This window comes from Oryzias latipes, chromosome 3, assembly GCF_053564925.1.
Source record: "Oryzias latipes strain Hd-rR chromosome 3, Olatipes_Hd-rR_3.1".
Classification (NCBI taxonomy): domain Eukaryota; kingdom Metazoa; phylum Chordata; class Actinopteri; order Beloniformes; family Adrianichthyidae; genus Oryzias; species Oryzias latipes.
The window spans coordinates 25033308-25050944 of NC_136239.1; the positions used below are offsets into that span (position 1 = coordinate 25033308).

Consider the following 17637-nt stretch of genomic DNA (forward strand, 5'->3'; position numbering starts at 1 on the left):
TCTGCTCTCAATGCCCCGAGAGAACAACATTTACAGGGCGAGTCCTTTTGCCGGGACAGGTGGAGGACTTCTTATCAGGCAGGAGTGGCTAATAGGTGGAGCTGATACCCAATATTTGCTTCACATAAGCATTTGTTCAGTGTCTGTGTTTTACTACCACTTTGTTTTCTGCAAAACAAAATAAAAAGGCAAATATTTAGGAATATGGAGTAGTCTGGTTTGTTTTGTTATTCTAGTGTCGAAGAAAGTTTTTTTTTGCTCTGTTTTCACAAAAGGAAACTCTTGTTTGTTAAAAAAAATAGAAGAAGGTTGAAAGCAATTCACTTTTGTGGATTTTTTTATGTCTGAACTTTTGAATTGATAACTTTTAAAGTAAATTCAAGCACAGTTTTGCATGTAAAATGTCAAGAAAAGCAACCATCTGAAAATTATTCTGGAAAAATTCAAACCAGTTAAAAACTAAACTTTATTACTCTAGTTGTGCTTTATTCTGTAGACTTTAATTGAGAATGCATTATTTTTATAGTGAGATTAGTTTAAATTGAATCCTTACGTGAACATTTAATGATTGAGAAACTTGTTCTCACCACAGAAACTTGTGAAACAGACGTTGTGCAGACAATGAATAATTCATGCTGTTGATGGAGGACACACCCAGAATGGCATGTGGTAGTGTGCAGCCATACATCACTGGCGCACACATACCCTCTTTGCGTCACAATAGGAATCAATGCAGATCTGTTTGCACTGAGTCATGCCGTCAAATATCTTTGACAAACAGTCTGTCAATCAAACTTATTTCTGCTCATATTCTTCTTTGAAGTCACTCCCTGAGAGAGCAGAGCAGCCAAAATGCTGAGACGGTATTTGAAGAGAGCTTCTTCATCTTCGTCAGTCGCCACAGAGGGTCAACATGAGGTTTCCACAGGACCCTCTGGTTAATCAGTACACATCAAACAAATAGTGTATATTTGCCAGGTAGCGGGTCACCAATCCAGCTGTTTGTTCAGGTTCAGCATCAAACGCAGATCCTCGTGGAGGATTTTCTCCCATTGACTCATAATTTTCACTTTTCATTGCCTTTCACTACCAGCCATGACAGGCTTAATTCAGCGCAGCTTTGGTTTACTTCCAAGTGGCTGAACCAACAAGAACAACGAGGTCTAAAGTACACCGTTACACTCACAGTGTTGGTACACTTGTTCAGTCGAGCCACATGTGGAGAGCAGATGAAGCACACTCAGAAGATTTCTCAATTTTTCCGTTGAATGTCACTTTATGCTTCTTTTTCTTCTTTCCAATGATGTAAAGGCCTTCACTCTTCATTATAGAAATAAAGGATTTTTATTATTTAGTTAAGAATATAACTAGTGAATGTGTCCTTTTCTTTAATCTATTTGATCATTTGTTGATGTTTTTCCATTTTAAAATATCAGAGAAGACTTTGATTTAGGGTCTGGGATTCAATTTATTCATTCATATTCTTCTGTTTGTTCCATTTCGGGGTCATGGGGCTGCCGGAGCCTATCCCGGCCACTTATGGGCGAAGGCAGGGGACACCCTGAACAGATCGCCAGTCTGTCTGAGATTAAATTAATCTAGTTTAAATTTGGAAGCAGTACCATGGTTTAATCCCCCCCCAAAAACCCTCTCCCATCACCTGACAGAAGTCTAATCATTTAAATCTAGCTAAACCATTCATCCCCATTTGTTAAGGGGCTCTTTACTCTGCCCTCCCCATTACTCATTTTCCAGTCTATTGTTGCTTGTAGCCCCAAATTCATGTATTTCTCATGAACTCACCCATTCACTTTCTCCTCATCCACTCATTCACTCACCCTTCTTGTGCGCTAATTCATCACCATGCTCCTTCATCATCATCAGTTTCTACGTGCTCAATCCTCTTGCTTGATGTATTTCTAACATCAGCTTCCTTCCGGGGTCTGCAGTTAACAGAGTCAACCCAAGATGTCAGACGGCAACCCAAAATTGTTCAATCAAACTCTCATCCTTTGTCCCTCTGGTCAAGTGTCTGCTCAAAAGCTGTTCACTTTTCATCTTTTGTTGTGGTTTTGGTCCATGCTGGTGAAGGATTTGTCTTCGTGCCTTAATCTGTTTTTTACCCATAAGTCATTGATCAGATCCAGAGTGATCAGGTGAGATTAAATCACAGAACAGTTTCAAGCTAGATACAGTTTATCTTAACTTTATTGTATTTAGCATTTTGCGGTAGAGTTAAAATACCCAGTGTAACACTTGTGCTATCCTAGGCACTTTACCATTGGGAGTTGGGTCATCTAGACCCACTAGACAGTGCGCTGAACCTTTTTTCTTCAATGATTTGTGATCATCACTGGTGTCCACGGATTACATGAAATCTTTCCACCTTTATCCACCTTTATCATGGTAGGAATAACACGTCAAAGTAAGGGTGGGGTCATTGAGCAAGACCGTCCGTGCTACTGCCCAGCCTCCTTGTGGCTGGGCAGTAGCACGGACGGTGAAACTTCCTGTGCTTGTCCCCAGCCTGGATAAAATGCAGAGTTGTGTCAGGAAGGGAATCTGGTGTAAAAAATCTCTGCCAAACCACCCGTGTGGCTCAGTAGAAGTTGATTTAGCTGAAATGGCAGTTCCCCTGCCAAACACTGGCAACAACCTCAACCTCCAGGAATAATGTGGGGTTCAGTGTCATGCTTAAGGACACTTCAACTTATGGACAGGCAAAGCAGGATCCAAACCTGACCTCAGGACCAGAGGTCATGCGCTCTACCTCTCCACCACATCCACCCTACAGGTTGCAGTTTGAACTGAGCCATAATTTAACCCTTGAAGTACCCTAGGCACTTTACCATTTAGAGTTGGGTCATCTAGACCCACTAGACAGTGCGCTGAACCTTTTTTATTCAATGATTTGTGATCTTCACTGGTGTCCATGGATTACATGAAATCTTTCCACCTTTATCCACCTTTGTCATGGTAGGGAGAACACGTCAATGTAAGGGTGGGGTCATTTAAGATAGCACAAGGGTTAAACAAGAACCATATAAAACTGTTTTACAAAAACCAAAACAGATGATGGAAAATATGACAAAGTAGTACAACGCTTGTATTCTTACACATCTTATGGGAAAGTTGTTTGCCATTCACTCTGTATTAAAGAAACTTCCTAAACGACGGAACAGGAAATTGAAGCCACTTTTTCTTTTAAACCTAGTTCTCAAAACTTTATTGGTGCAAGAAGATAATAAAAACTAAGTTCAAGAAAATTATGTAACTCACTATTATAGTTCCAAATTCTAAGCAGACTTTGGTTTGATAAATTATTGAGTTTAATCCTGAACAAAAACAAACACTTCATTACTATATGGGAAGGGGAAAGCTGAACCCCTGATGCACCTTCAACAGCTGAGCCATTAGCATTTATGTAATTCCAATAAAACATTTAATCTCAAATTAATCTCAAAGTTTAATTTCTGGGAACATTTTTATGGGTGAAGTTCAACACAAAGGGAGGATTTTTTGATGCAGTGGGAGCTCACTGCTCAACAGAACCTGGAGTTCTCCTCAGTTATGAGCTGGGTGTGTTCATGCAGGTTATAGTGTGTGAATGTTTGATCTGGCTTCCATGAGGGGGGGTTGTTATTTCGACTTTTTAAGACTTTTGTTTAAAGAAACAACATCCCTTTGTTGTGTACTCAGCAGCGAGGATCCGTTGGTCTTTAGCCAAGTGAAGTTTAGGAAAAAGCAAAATTTCTTTATTATCTTGAATAAAGATTTTGGGAAACGTTGAGTCATAAAGGCTACATTTTTTCCCAAAATGTATTGATGTATTTTTCTTTTTAAGTCTAGTTGATCAAAAAAAATAAAATTCTCACAAACAGGCTTACCGAGGACATGATAACTCGGCAGAATAAAGATAAAACTAAAATCCGGTTCAGTCATATGTGTCTGGACACATTACCAGCTCAAACCATCTTTATCTCTTATCATTAGTGACAGGCCTTTCTGTTATATTATGTCAGAGGTTTTTACAGGGCATTATTTCATAACTACTGAGAAAGCACAGAAATCTAATTATAAATCAATTTTCTGATGTAATGATCTGTAATTCTCGGATCAACCTATTTATTTCTGGGATTTTTTTCATTGTGAAAAAACAAAACACAGTTTAATGACCATAATGAAAAAACTAGAAAGTAAAATTTGTTTAGCCTTATTTGTTAAATTAGCCTCTAGACATTTTGGTAGGCCACTACAACTATGATTTCTGACTGTTTTACTTTCAATTTCTCCAACAGCTTCTGTTGGTTGTTTTTTCATAATATCTATGATCCTTTTTTTTTAAATCTTGACAAAAGTGGTTCATTTACACTTTTTTCTGTATTCTGGAGCTACAACGGGTTTGTGAAACATTTCCAAAATCTGTGTTTATTTTAAATGTTTATGAAATCACAAGATGAAGTTCACAAAAGAAGGAAATTAGGATCTTTTGATACATTTTTTGAGACAACATGCCCTGGACTGAGTTCACCACAAGCACAATGATGAGGAAGAGCTCAGGAGTAACAGCAAAGCTGCTTTCATCTCCTCAACTTCCTTAGTAAAAGAAACTGCCAGCTCTAATCACAGTTTGTTTAAAAAAACAGGTTTGAAGTTTTTTTAAAGGTCAACCTAAAAAACACTGTGTTTTAGCAAATAATTGTTATTAGGTATACATAGTTACATTCGTATAAACTCAAACACTGCATTTTCTTTTAAGAAAAGCTTAATGCTTTGATAAAAGGTACAAAAATCAAATCAAAATTCAACCAGCTACAAACCACAGTGGAGGGTCAATCATGATATGGGCCGGTCACCAACAGAACAACGAAGAAAGGGAAGTACAAAGAAGCGTTTGCTGTCGAGGGGAATAAACAGACGTGTGGAGTAAAGACATTCAGACAGACAATCACCCAAAGAATAAGTTCACCTGATTTTTCTGTGTGTTAAGATCTGCTGAAAAGAGTGGCTGGAATCTGATATTCAGGTGAGCTTTCTGCCTTAAATGGTTGCTGTTGAAGACCCAATTGAAAGAACGAGACAGACTTCCCAAAACTCAAAGACTTTAATAGATACAATCAAACAAGTTTAATTCAAACATGGATTTAACCAGAGTAAATTAGAAACAAGGAGGACAAAATGATGTGGAGAAACAAAGGATCTGAAAATGAAGAAATGAAAATCATGGAGCTGTGGATGATTAAAACTGAAACCTGGTGTGACTGTGACAGAGGAAAAAAGCATAACCCGAACACAACAAATGAAGAGTGGAAAACTAAAAAAGTACACAATTATAGTCACAAGGAAATAATAGAGAAGCATGTGTTTTGCAAAGTTTGTTTTGCAGGTCTGAATTATGACCACTTTCATTTGTTCAGATCTAATTAGATTCATTCAGATTATGTCAAACTATGAAGTTTGAGGCAAAAATCTGTGAGATTAAGCCACATATATAAGTAATATTTAATAAAAAAAGTATTTCCAAAGCAGCTGACTTGAGTAATACACTGCATTTGGAGTCTGTTCTGCTCCTGATGGAGAGCTGAACAAGGTCTACAAGCAGGTTTGTCTGGTTTCTCTGAGACATTCAGTGCTTAAGGCGTCCAGATTGGAGGATGTTTTCTCTGTTGTCATTAGCACCACGTAAAACAAAAACAAAAACAACATCATTAACACAAAAGAAAAAAGAAACCCTGAGTGGAGTCAGAGGCTGGGCACTTCTCAGATGAACCCCCTCACTTTATCTATCATTCACCGTATCTGAGTTCTGTGGTTTCTCAACCAGCTTTAAATCATTTTCACTCAGAAAGCTTTTTTACCAAAGCTATCAATCACTGAGAAAGAAATGCGTGAGAGCCAAAGAGCTGTTTGACCGGACGAATTGCTGCTAAATGTCTTCCTGTGTCAGCAGAGGTCGGCTGCCTTAAAGCCTGATAAGAAGCATTCATGTTTCCTTTTAAAATAGCTGAGTTAAGAGAGTACTTTTGTAGAAGTCAGGACACAGTCACATGTTAGTTTTCCAACATTTCCAACAACAATAAATGTATTTTATGTTATAAAACGTACATTTTCTTCTGCTTTTCGATGTTTTTATCATCCATCATAGTTCTATATATGTCTTGGCAGGGCATTGAAAGTATCTGCATGAATGAATAAAAAGATTTTTCATCCATGTGTTGAAAAACTGCCAAAGCGAAAACGTTGCAATCTGACGTCCTGCCACTAGAAGGCAGAGTTGACCTACGGTATTTTCGAGAACTCCCATAAAGTGAAACTCCCAGGCTAACTAAAAACAACCTGAAGGCTTAAAATCAAGAACTGTGAAATAGTCATCTTCCTGTTTGTCATATTATCCAGTAACAGCCCTGAATTTAATACAAAGCCACACCTAGTCTTCCCTAAAGACATGTCTCCATCACCTGCCTCCTCCTTTGTTTCATGCGGCTGAGATTACTCAAGCATCTTGAGGAATTCCAGGAATGATTACGTTGTCAGGCAGAAGCAACGTTTGCCCGTTAAGCCATGCAGTAAGCGAATACAGCCCCACTTTGTTCAAGGCTTGGATTGACACATGGGGGGGGGGGGGGGGCACAAAATACTGTGACACTTTAAAGGTCGAGCTGTTTGTTCCACAGCAAATGAAGGTCGTGGCCTGTCTTCCATACCATCAGGAAGAGAAAGGGTGGTAAAAGAAAGAGATATGAGAGTCAACAGGACTCATTGATAGATAGATAGATAGATAGATAGATAGATAGATAGATAGATAGATAGATAGATAGATAGATAGATAGATAGATAGATAGATAGATAGATAGATAGATAGATAGATAGATAGATAGATAGATAGATAGATAGATAGATAGATAGATAGATAGATAGATAGATAGATAGATAGATAGATAAACTATTTGACTACATTTATTAGTTCAAAATAAATCAACAAATCCAAATTCAAGTATTTTCTTTGTCCCTAAAGAAAAATTGAGCCAATAGAGAAAAATCGATGGTAATCAAATATTTGTCTGTGTTTCAGTCTCAAAGTAGACAGATCAGAATAAGAGAATTTAAACAATATAATGAAAGATGAGCTGCATTTTTGTCTTTCCTTTTGCTGCAGTAAGAGGAATTTATAAAAATTAATAAAAATTGTGTAAAAACATCATGTTGGTTTTAAAATATTCTAAAAATTACTTCAATTTTGTAACAAAAAAATCCTAAAAGTTGTTGAATTGAGCAATCCAGTCCTTAATGAGCTGAACATTCTGATTATTGATGGATTGAAATCAGCTGAGAGCATGAAAGGAAAAAATATCTTATTTTTGAAGGTATTAATATCTCAATGTAAAACAAGCTTTATGTTAAATCTTAATGAATTGTAACAAATAAACAACCCTGTTCCACCAAAAGCTCCTTTATCAGTCATTAAGGCATTTGAATTTCGATCAATCTTCTGTCAGAACAGTTAGTCAACTGACCTCTTGGAGAAAAAGGTTGTCTTGAGGCTGATATGCAGAACTGAGCCAATGTAATAAAACAGGTCAAATATGTACACACACTTAAATTAAATGCACAGAATAAAAAATGTATTTTCTTTTCTAAAAGCACAAAATATTAAACTATTAAAAAAAGACAAAATGAGACTTTTTTTTACTTACATTTAGATTTCTTTTTTAAAAGCCTCCTTTAGTCACATCAGTTTACTTTAATCATCTTTGACTATATTTCACAGTATGAGTGACAAATGTAAGACATCATTTTTCAGTTTGCCTTAAGGACATCTAGTCTACCTCCACTGAAGGCCAAACACATACAACTTTACAATTCTTTTAAACACCAACTCATTTTGTAATTAAGAAATAATTGTCAATGCATTTCGGAATAACTTTATTTTCATCTTCACAGAATTTTTAAGCATACAGTTGTGTCCACAGACAAAACCTCCCTCTTTCTTCAAAGACCTCCAAACACTTTGAGTGCAGAAACAGAAGAAAGGAGAAAGTAACACAACATTGATTGTCAATTTGTTTCCATTTACATAAAAAAACATCTCTGATCAAGTGTAAGGCTCGTTTGTGTAACACATTTGGACACATTTACACAATAGAAGGTCCTTCCATGTCCAGTATCAACACAACACTGACCTTACAAAGACACAGCAGGAGATTTAAAAAAATAGAAAACAGAGAAATCATTTCAACGTTTACAATTTTGCTTGCAATAGAGCCAAATCCCAATCTTTACCAGAAGACATGAATGTAATACTGTGACCTCTGATAATACAAGAGACCTGATGAGTTAAGACACACGGGACAAATGGACATCATGCAATCAAACTGAACAAAGGTTTATATAACACAGTATCAAAACAGGAGTAGTGTGTACAAAGTCGCTCCTTTTGCTCTCTACAAAAAAAAAAAATCACTGAGCCAAGAGTTTGCAAACTCACTGTTGAATAAATTAAACATCCAAACAACATTCACTTCATACATTTTGATTGGAGAATTATTCAGTAATAAAAAAAGTAAATATATTTAGTGAAAATGGGTAATTTCAAAACAGTAGTATTTGAACATTTTATGTAGTTTAATAGGCATAAAAAACAAGTTAGTGTGTAGTAAGGCAGTACTGGTTATGCAGCTTTATAGAGTAATCACAAATTCTTTTTCTGTAGATAAAACAATTATGAATATGAACAGGTTTTTTTTATTGGATAGCAGAAAATAAAAGGCATTGATAATTAGTTTGGTCAAATGAGAAAAATTAGAAAATGTATTTTTTTTCTGAATTAAAAAAAACTGATTTCCTTCATTGTTTAAGAAATGGCTGAAATAATACTGAGTGAATATTTGCACATCGACTTTAAATCCAGGCAATAATATACCCCCCCCCCCCCCCCATGAAGGAGGGTGGGGTTCAACAAGTTTATAAAAATATCAATATGTCATAAAACATCAACCAGTATTTACAGACATTTGGGTGTAACATCACAGACTGTTAAATGTCCAGTTTGGTCCAGAGGTGAAAGAAGCCTGATCCTCTACCTCCCAGGTTCTCTAAATGGTAAAAGTTGCCTGCATGCTTTTCGGATTCGAGCGCTTGTAGCTGGACGATGAGCTGAAGTACGTCTCCCCATCAGTGCTGACGTCATCGTCATCATCTTCATCTAGGCTGTTGAGTAGCGGAGCAGCGGCGGTCTTGCGCCTGGAGCCAAGATGAAAGTGTTAGGACCAGAACACTGTAAAAATCTGGAATTTGCCTTTCACAGCAGGCAGATGAATGACAGGTTTACCTCATTTCATTCTGCAGAGCTTTCAGCTGGCTCTGGAGGTGCTCGTTGGCCTCCTGCTGCTCGTCCAGGTCTCTCTGCAGCTTCTTCTTGCCGTGCTCCAGACGGTCGATCTCCTCTTCAGCCTCGTCCATCTGCCTCTTCAGGGCTTTTAGACGCAGATTCAACTACAAAAAACATTGAGGTAAATCCAGTTATTTGCTCAGAATTGTATTTAGGATGGCGTTGAACACATTTGAGACACAGAGGACACTTTGCTACATACTTGGTCTTTCTGATCCTGCATTGTCAGATGCTCCTCATCAAGTTGCATTATCATCTCCTTCACTTTTCTCTCCAGCTTGCGGTTGGCCAGCTGCAGGTTGGCTCGCTCCCTGAAATGCAGGCAGGTCCACACATTAAATCCAGTCCACTGCCAGATTGGCAAACAATTTTTCATATTTGGGGTTTCTAAAGGCATCAAAGTAAAGTAGGACTTCTAACATCCACGAGTCTGCTGAGAGTTTTCATTTAAAACTTTCCTCTTTTGCCACTGTGACCCCAACATCCTTCTTCCCTGCTACAGAGACTGGATCTCACCTTTCCTCTCCCTCCAGCCTCTCCTCCAACTCTTGGACGCGAGTCTCCAGCTGGGGCACCAAACCGTCTTTGTTGGACTTCTGGGAGTTTTCTAGATGAGCCACTCTGGCCTTCAGGTCCTTGTTCTACAGAAAAGGTAAATCAGAAGCTTCAAAAATGTCTCTTTGGGCCGTAACGATGAGTGAGCGTAAACAACAATGAACCTGATGAAGGAATGGGTACGATCAAATTAAATTGATGAAAATGAAATGAACGGTGTGTGTAGCTGGTAGTTTCAGGACAGGTGAGTGTGTACCTGTCTCTCCAGAGCCATCTTGTCACACTCCAGGTCCTGTCTGCTAGCCCTCTCCTGCAGGAGTTCACTTCTCATCTGCTCCACCTGTCAACCCGAGTCCAGACACCGTCACCGCTACAGTCCCACACGCTTTGACAACAATTATGCTCAGACACCATCTGACCCCCACCCCCCCACCCCACCCCACCCCACCCCCACACACACACACTGCAGTCAGTGAGACAAGCTGCTAAAACAACACAGGAGTTAATGCTTGAAGCGCTGCGGTTAATTACTGAGCTAGCTTTTCTTGCTTGACTGCATTCCCCCGCTCGTGTTGCCGGTCAGGCTCAGTCTCAGTGAAACAGGTTTGTAGAGAGCAACACTTGTGTGTTGTGCAGATAAAGTGAGCATGTGATGAATTCATATCTGTCAACAAGATTCAATCTGGTTTTGACTTCATCTTCTGCAGCACAAAAGCAGCGACGATTAAACTTGGGCTGCCTCCTTTGACCACATTGGGGCTAAAACGACACCCCTGTTTCAGTGAGAACTTCAGGAGGGGCAGCTGCTCTGTTGAGAGGTCAAGCAAAGCAAAGCCTCTCATAGAAAGTTAAATAATAACAGACCTGTATAAATGGTGCGTACGTTTTGGAAGGCACCAGTTTAAAGGAAAAGGGAAAATTGCTGCACAACCTGCAGATAATAAATGCAGGTAAATCCAGCTCAGTGGATTTACCCTGCTCCTCAAATGCTTCACACTCGGCAGCAAGAGTCCCATGGGAGGCATGGTAAATGATCAAAAAGATTCTCATAAATGAAGCTCACCTGCCCGTCACCCAGTTTAGTCAAGTCATTTTGGTGAAAACGTAACTTTGTTTTGTGAAAAAATTGATTTGAAAGTTTTCGATTGTCAGAATGACTTGAACTCCTGTTTCAGTGCAATTTGAGTCACTCGATGCTGCAGTCACCACTTTTTTGTGGTAGTTAACAAAAAAGCTGGCACTATTTTGCCCTGACAACACTGTTCCAGAATTAGTAATGAACCTTTCTTTTATCCATTACATTTTCTTGCTTCTGTATTTTTAACATGTTCTTGTAGTGGTTTTTCTGAAGATGGAGGCATAAATATAGAAAATTAAGCTTAAATTTGCATTTCTGAGTACCGGTATTTCTTTATTAAAATCGTTGTGAATAAAGAGCAGACGAAAAAAAAATGCTGGTGGAAAAAGATGTAGTTGATTCATACATACTATTATCAGTGGGCCACAAGCTCCTGTCACTCTGCAGAAACCATTCATTCACTCATCTTCTAATCAGTTTTGTCCCTTCCGGGGTCACGTAGCTGCTGGAGCCTATCCCAGCCACTTGCGGGTGAAGGCAGGGGCCACCCTGGACAGGTCGCCAGTCTGTCGCAGGGTGGCAGAAACAATGTCCTAGAAATTTACATCGTTTTTAAAATTTTGTCTAAAAACGGCATAATCATAATTAAAAGACCACTGGGAACAATTTTACCATAGATCAAAAGATGATTGGCGTGAATCTTTAAAGTTTTTCTCTAAAAAGGGAATTTCAAATGTTTTTTTTTTAACAGCAAAGCTATGCAGAAGATTGGGGCAGTAAAGTGTTGCCAGAGGTCACTCTGTTGTCAGGGATCTACTATTATAACTGATTATCAAATCATTACTTAATGTGTCTGAAGTGCTTGGAGATAAATCTGCAAAACCACAAAAAACTACAACCTGTTGGATATTTTTTCCCCAAAAAATTAGGCTGAGAAAAATTTAGTAGTATAAAGGATGTGCTTGAAGGCAAGTCTACAGACGTGTTGGCAAAGATAACTGAATCCAAGGTTTAAATTGAACGGAGTTAAAGGCCTTTTCATCTAAAACTTTAAAAGAAAACAAACTTTTATAAAAAAAAAAAAAGATCAGGTGTCATCAGCTTTCACTGAAGTCCCTCAGAGAGACCTGACTGCAGCAGAGTGACTGCTCTGTGAAACTAATCGATACAGCAGTGATGGTTCTTTCTCTGAGAAAGGAGCTTAGAATTGGTGATATTTTATGCCAATTAGTGGGTGACAGTGGGGTGCTCTGATGAACGATGGCCCCTATAACTGGTGCAGCCAGCACAGTGCTTGAGGGAGCTGAATCAGCAGACTGGAACATGCAGCGAAACTAATCTGCTTTGTGAGAGACGGCAGGAGAGGAGAGGGGAGATTACTCTCATTTAGACAGGAGAGGAGCACCTGGTGCCAGGAGAGACGCAGGTGTTCTTCCTGCTGCCTGCACAGCAGCCCCGCCACCCCATAACCATACACCCCCCCGCCGCCCCGCCCCACCCCAACGCACATTAGCCCGCACGCACAAGCACACACCCGCAAGGGATCTGCGCACACACACGCACACTCACTAGTAGCACTTCTCCACTCTGCCTGCACAAAGCTCAAGCGTTGCCTTGACAACCAATGAACCAATGCCACTATGTCACAATACCGCCCTCTCCTCCATGCCAGGGTATTTCTTAAGGGAAAGCATTTAAAGACAATTTCAGGCTACATACTTTTGCTAAATGTTGCTCCAACCTTCAGCTCATTTGTTCCAGACTGAGTGGAGCCCATAGCAAAGCTGTCGTCTGATCTCATAATTAACCGCAGTAACAATGGGTCATGTTAGGAAAGAAAAACTAGAGCTCTAATACTCCCTCTGATAGGCAAGATCTTTGCTGGGAAAAAACTGGGAGTCTAAAGACACACAAATCTTATCTTATCTCTGTCAGCAGCTTTAGCACACAGGAACAGTACATACACCAGAACTTGTCTGCTCCTCAGCTAAAGTTACAACTGCAACTTCCAAATGAACTGGACACACTGAAAACCAGGGATTTTTGGCAGCTTTACAGGACTTGGCTCTGGATGAGCATTAGGACAGATCTTGTTGTGACTGATGCATGAAAAACACTGGATAACTGAGCTCAGACTCAGTTATCCGAGCCCTAACGCAGGATGATTATGAAAGGTCATCTTACGAATCAATAAACCTGCAGAAGTCTCCTGAGTGCGCACACACGCACAGGCATCAGTCTACACAATAAGTGTTGGCATCAACCTGAAATTGTTACATGGAGGGTTTTTTTGGTGAGATGTGAGGGACACTGGTCATGATGTTAGAGGTGGAAGATGAAGCAACAAGAGATCTAGATATCATTTACAGATTAGGATGGAACAAAGACATTTCTGTGTGAGGCGGGTCACACCATGAGCACTCATAATGAAAATGTGTTGAGAGTGTGTACCTGTTCTCTTCCTCTGTCTATCCTGTTCATCAGCTGATCTCCACTTTGACGCTCTTCTTCAAGATCATCCTCCATCTGAGCGATCCTCTCCTGCAGAACAAAAGATTTGCACCTGTTGGTATCTTTAACCTGCAAAAGTGCCTTCTTATCCCGTCTTCTCAAGCAATAATGTCACGCCTGAGTAAATCCTCCAGGTTTACTGAAGGTCAGCATTGTGTACCTCCATGAGTTTGATTTGTCTGGCTTTTTCATCCTTAGCTTGGTTGTTTTTGTCGATTTGCACCTCCAGATCATGACATTTTTCCTCCAGCATCTTCTGCCTGAGCAAAGCTTCTTCTTGTTCCTTCTCGCTCTGCTTCAGGTCCTCGTCTCGAAGTGACAACTGAAACAAAATTAATTCATGCCCAATGAAATGGCATTTGATCATAATTCAGCATCAGGAAAAACAACTTAAAAATAGGGTTTTTGCTGCGTATCTTCCAGTCTACATGTCCAGCACCATCTATCAAGCCAACCGTTTTCCCCTCAGGTCTGTAACCTGTCTATTATGAGTTAAGTTTTCTGTTACATACTACAATAAATTCATGTAAAAAGGGAAGTAGATTAAATGTTAATACATCAGGACATTCCTTAAAAAAAATCTAGAAAAGTAACTTATTATACAGTATTTCTGTTTTCCCTTTTAAATTGGAGCTTCTTTAATAATCATACTGTAAACTGTGTCATTATTAAGTGTGACTGTTACAGCAATGAGGAGCAATTTTGTTCCTGCTAGGGTAAATAATTGCATGGTTCCCTGGGTGACTAATGAATCCAGCACTGCTAGTGTTTTTCTTCATGAGCAGTGACCCCTGCAGCTGGAAAATCATCCCTAGGGCATCGGGGAAAGACAGAAAATTCATCTGCTGCTCTCGTTTTTGACCCACAACAAATACTTTTGCTGCAACGGAAGTTTGGTGGTGATGAACCAAGTTTCCATGAACAGACAAACACAGAAGATCTAAAAAGCTCCTTGACCGGTTCTGAGTCCAGAAGGGAGGTAACCGAGGAGGAGGAGGAGGAGGATGTGCACGACCAACCGCAGCTTTAACAACACTGATAACAGAACGACGACATCATCCTCTTCCTGTGCAGCGGCTGGGCAAAGATACAGGGAATCAGCAGGGGATTGGACAGGAAAGAAGGAAGAACCTGGATCCTGACTTCTTCCTGACAACTGAACCTTACTTTCCATTGCAGGACACAGAGTAACAGCCAAATCAGGAACACAAAGAAGTTGATGAGAGTGGCAGATCATTTGACGAGGTAAAAAACATCATTTGAGGAAAAAAGAAAAAATAGGTTTAAATAGGTTCCTCCTTTAGTGGCAAGCCTGCCTTTATATTTGACCTCCTGTGCTGTCAGAAGAAATGTGACTGCCTGTGGGATAGCAGTGTCGGTCTTAGTTGTGAAGCCTCTGTGGTATAGATGACCGCTGAAGCAGGAGCTCAGAAACCACTGATCTCTCACATGCCAATTACTGCTGTGGCAACATTACATCTCACTGTCCTGACGCACCTTTTGTGTGAGCTCACCCTTAAAGACCCACTCCACTGAACATCGTGCTCTTGCTGTTTTTAACATGTTCTTGTAGCATTTTTCTCATTATTGAGGACACATTTAAAGAAAATTCAGCTTAAAATGGAATTTCTGAGTATTTCTTGATTCAAATCGTTGTGAATCAGGAGCAGGTGAAAAAATGGTGTTGGAAAAAGCTCGTAGCTGTGACATAGCAGCTCCCTGCTCTGCAACATTCTGATTTATCCACATGTAGACAAATAGATTTATTAAGGTTTTTGTTTTTCTGGCCTGAGCTGACATCTGGCTCGAAACTCTACGGCTGGATAGCTCCACTATTGCTCGCCCTTTTTGTTGCACCAGTAATGGTGCGTCAGGGTGGTGAGGGGCAGTAAGCTAGTGGGAGAGAGTGTAAACAGATGCATGATGGAAAATGGGGACGGGCTTACTCCACACCAACAGTACCATCCCACAATTCAGAGGCAAATTTCTAACAAACTCCTGCTGCTTTACAGAAACTATGTGATAGAAACTAAATGACACAGATTTTTGATTTTGACAAAAAACGGCATAATCATAATTAAAAGACCACTGGGAATACTTTGAAAAGAGATAAAAAAAATAATCGGAGTGGGTCATTAAGATTGCTTCCTAAGCTCTCTCTGGAAATGTTTGATGTCTAAATAAAGCAGTACATAACTTTTCTCTGGCACATTATTTACCAATTGTCAAAATATCCATATTCGCTGACATGGATAAACCTCTTAACTAGGAATAATACAGCTGGGTCACAAGTCAAGTATCACGTATCACGATTGTGGTGCTGCAGCCTTCAAACAAAGCAAAGCAAAGCAGCACATATCTCTTCTATTCTTAAATATCAGTTAAACAGCTGAAATAAAAGATAAAACGTTTTGCATGACTTGGCTACAGTGCTTCACTTGAATACTTTGTTTTGGGTTTAAAAGGGCAGCAGGGAGCAGAAATACCAAAGTGATAACCTCACTCCCTGAAAGGAGGCGGGGTGGTGAAGGAGGGCCTCAACTAGTCGAGTCAGAACAATGTAGTCCTGCATGGGAGAGCCCGGCTGGTCTGACTAATGATGGCCTCCATCTAACCCCCATCTCACCCAGAAGGCAGCGTCAGCACTCCGGTCTGTGCGGCGTTTCACTGAACCGGCAGAGATCTTTACCTCTGCTTCCAGGGCCTTGGTGGCCTGCTTGTATTTGTCCAGCTCTTCGTCGCGTTCCCTTAGAAGCCTCTGCAGCTCAGTCAGCTCTCTGCGATTCTTCTCTTTATAAATATCTATCTGTTCCTGCAGCTCTCTCGTAGACGACTGTGATGCCTCCACAATGTCACTCATCTGCGGGTAAAAGAAGGAAAGGGTGGTGATGAAACACATGCACGTTTGAGTTGGGAGAACTTTACTCATCCTTCAGCAATAAAATGTTCTGGCTTTAAATTAGTGTGCCTTATTCAAAAAAAGTGAATCATCACAATTTTGATTCATCAATTTTAAAAAATAATACTAAAAAATCTGCAGATTTAAGCCTACTTAAAAAGAAATATTCAATGAAGAACGTATTGGCAAAAACACTTAGTCAAGTCTCCTTGCCTCCCTCTGAAGTTTCTCTACAGTGCGGTCCAGCAGCTTCCTCTCATCCTCGATGTTGTTCTTCATGCTCTTGAACTGCTCCTTCTGAGACCTCTCCTCCTGCAGCCTTTCCTCCAGTTCTTTGTGCTCGCTGTTCAGTTTGGACAAGTTCCTCTATAAACAAAAAGTAAACACAAAAAGGCTCTAAATGTGATCTACATAAAGCGCAGAGCAGGTTAACGGATTATATATTTGACCTGGACGTCTTCGAGTCGCAGCGTCAGAGCCCGGTTGGCACGTGACATCTCCTCCTCTTGCTCCTTTATTTCATTGAGCGACTCCTCCATTTGCTTCTTTTCTTTCTGTTTTGCAGAAATTAAATCGTGAAATGCCAAAAATATACTTTTGCAGCAGAGAGAATCCTTAAAAGTGTCAGCTCTTGACCACTCACTTCCAGCCGACCAGCTTTGTCCCGAAGCTGGCTCTCCTGCAGCTTGGCCTCGTCGAGGATTTGGTTGAGCTTGGCCACTTCATTTTCCAGCTCGTGTGCTCGCTGGTGCAGTTGTTCGGTTTCTTGGTTAAGACGCTCTGTTTGTCCCTCCGCTGCGCCCTTGGCTGCCTCCACTTCCGTCTTCTCGCGGAGCAAAGCCGAACTGCTCTGTAGGTCAGAAGACGGAGCACAGATTCAGCTAAAGCAGGCAGGAGTCGAACTGAAAGTGGAACAATAATGTGTGACGGAGCATCTCAATTGCCCGACACAACAAAAGCCATTTGTACGGCTCGATTTCTCTTTATTGTGGCGGACACAGAACACAAATGGCCACCCGTTTTTCTCTCACATGTCGGAAACCACAATTTAAAGCGCCTTAATCCGATCTCTTATTAAGATGTGCTGATAAAAGACCCACTGAGTCTAAACAACAGGCCACAGTTGTGACACTGCTGTAACACAGTCAGCGAGCAACAGGATTTGTCTAGAAAAGAGATTTTCTTTAAGCACAGAAGAGGAATGTC

General features: G+C 40.2%; 1 protein-coding gene across 2 annotated transcripts in view; it reads right to left on the minus strand.

The window, feature by feature from the left end:
- Window positions 1-7906: 7906 nt before the first annotated feature.
- The window catches only part of cgnl1 (cingulin-like 1), a 30732-nt gene continuing 21001 nt past the window's right edge, over window positions 7907-17637 (minus strand). Inside the window, exons 9-19 of one of the 2 annotated variants that reach the window (XM_004067327.5) lie at window positions 17075-17281; window positions 16881-16985; window positions 16645-16797; window positions 16222-16392; window positions 13693-13854; window positions 13473-13562; window positions 10200-10283; window positions 9905-10029; window positions 9591-9699; window positions 9329-9492; window positions 7907-9240 (exon numbers count right to left, since the gene is read on the minus strand). In XM_004067327.5, coding sequence (XP_004067375.1) covers window positions 9093-9240; window positions 9329-9492; window positions 9591-9699; window positions 9905-10029; window positions 10200-10283; window positions 13473-13562; window positions 13693-13854; window positions 16222-16392; window positions 16645-16797; window positions 16881-16985; window positions 17075-17281 — 1518 coding nt within the window. In that variant the 3' untranslated portion in view covers window positions 7907-9092. The remainder of the gene's footprint in view (window positions 9241-9328; window positions 9493-9590; window positions 9700-9904; window positions 10030-10199; window positions 10284-13472; window positions 13563-13692; window positions 13855-16221; window positions 16393-16644; window positions 16798-16880; window positions 16986-17074; window positions 17282-17637) is intronic. The other variant, XM_011491359.4, reaches the window with a different exon arrangement.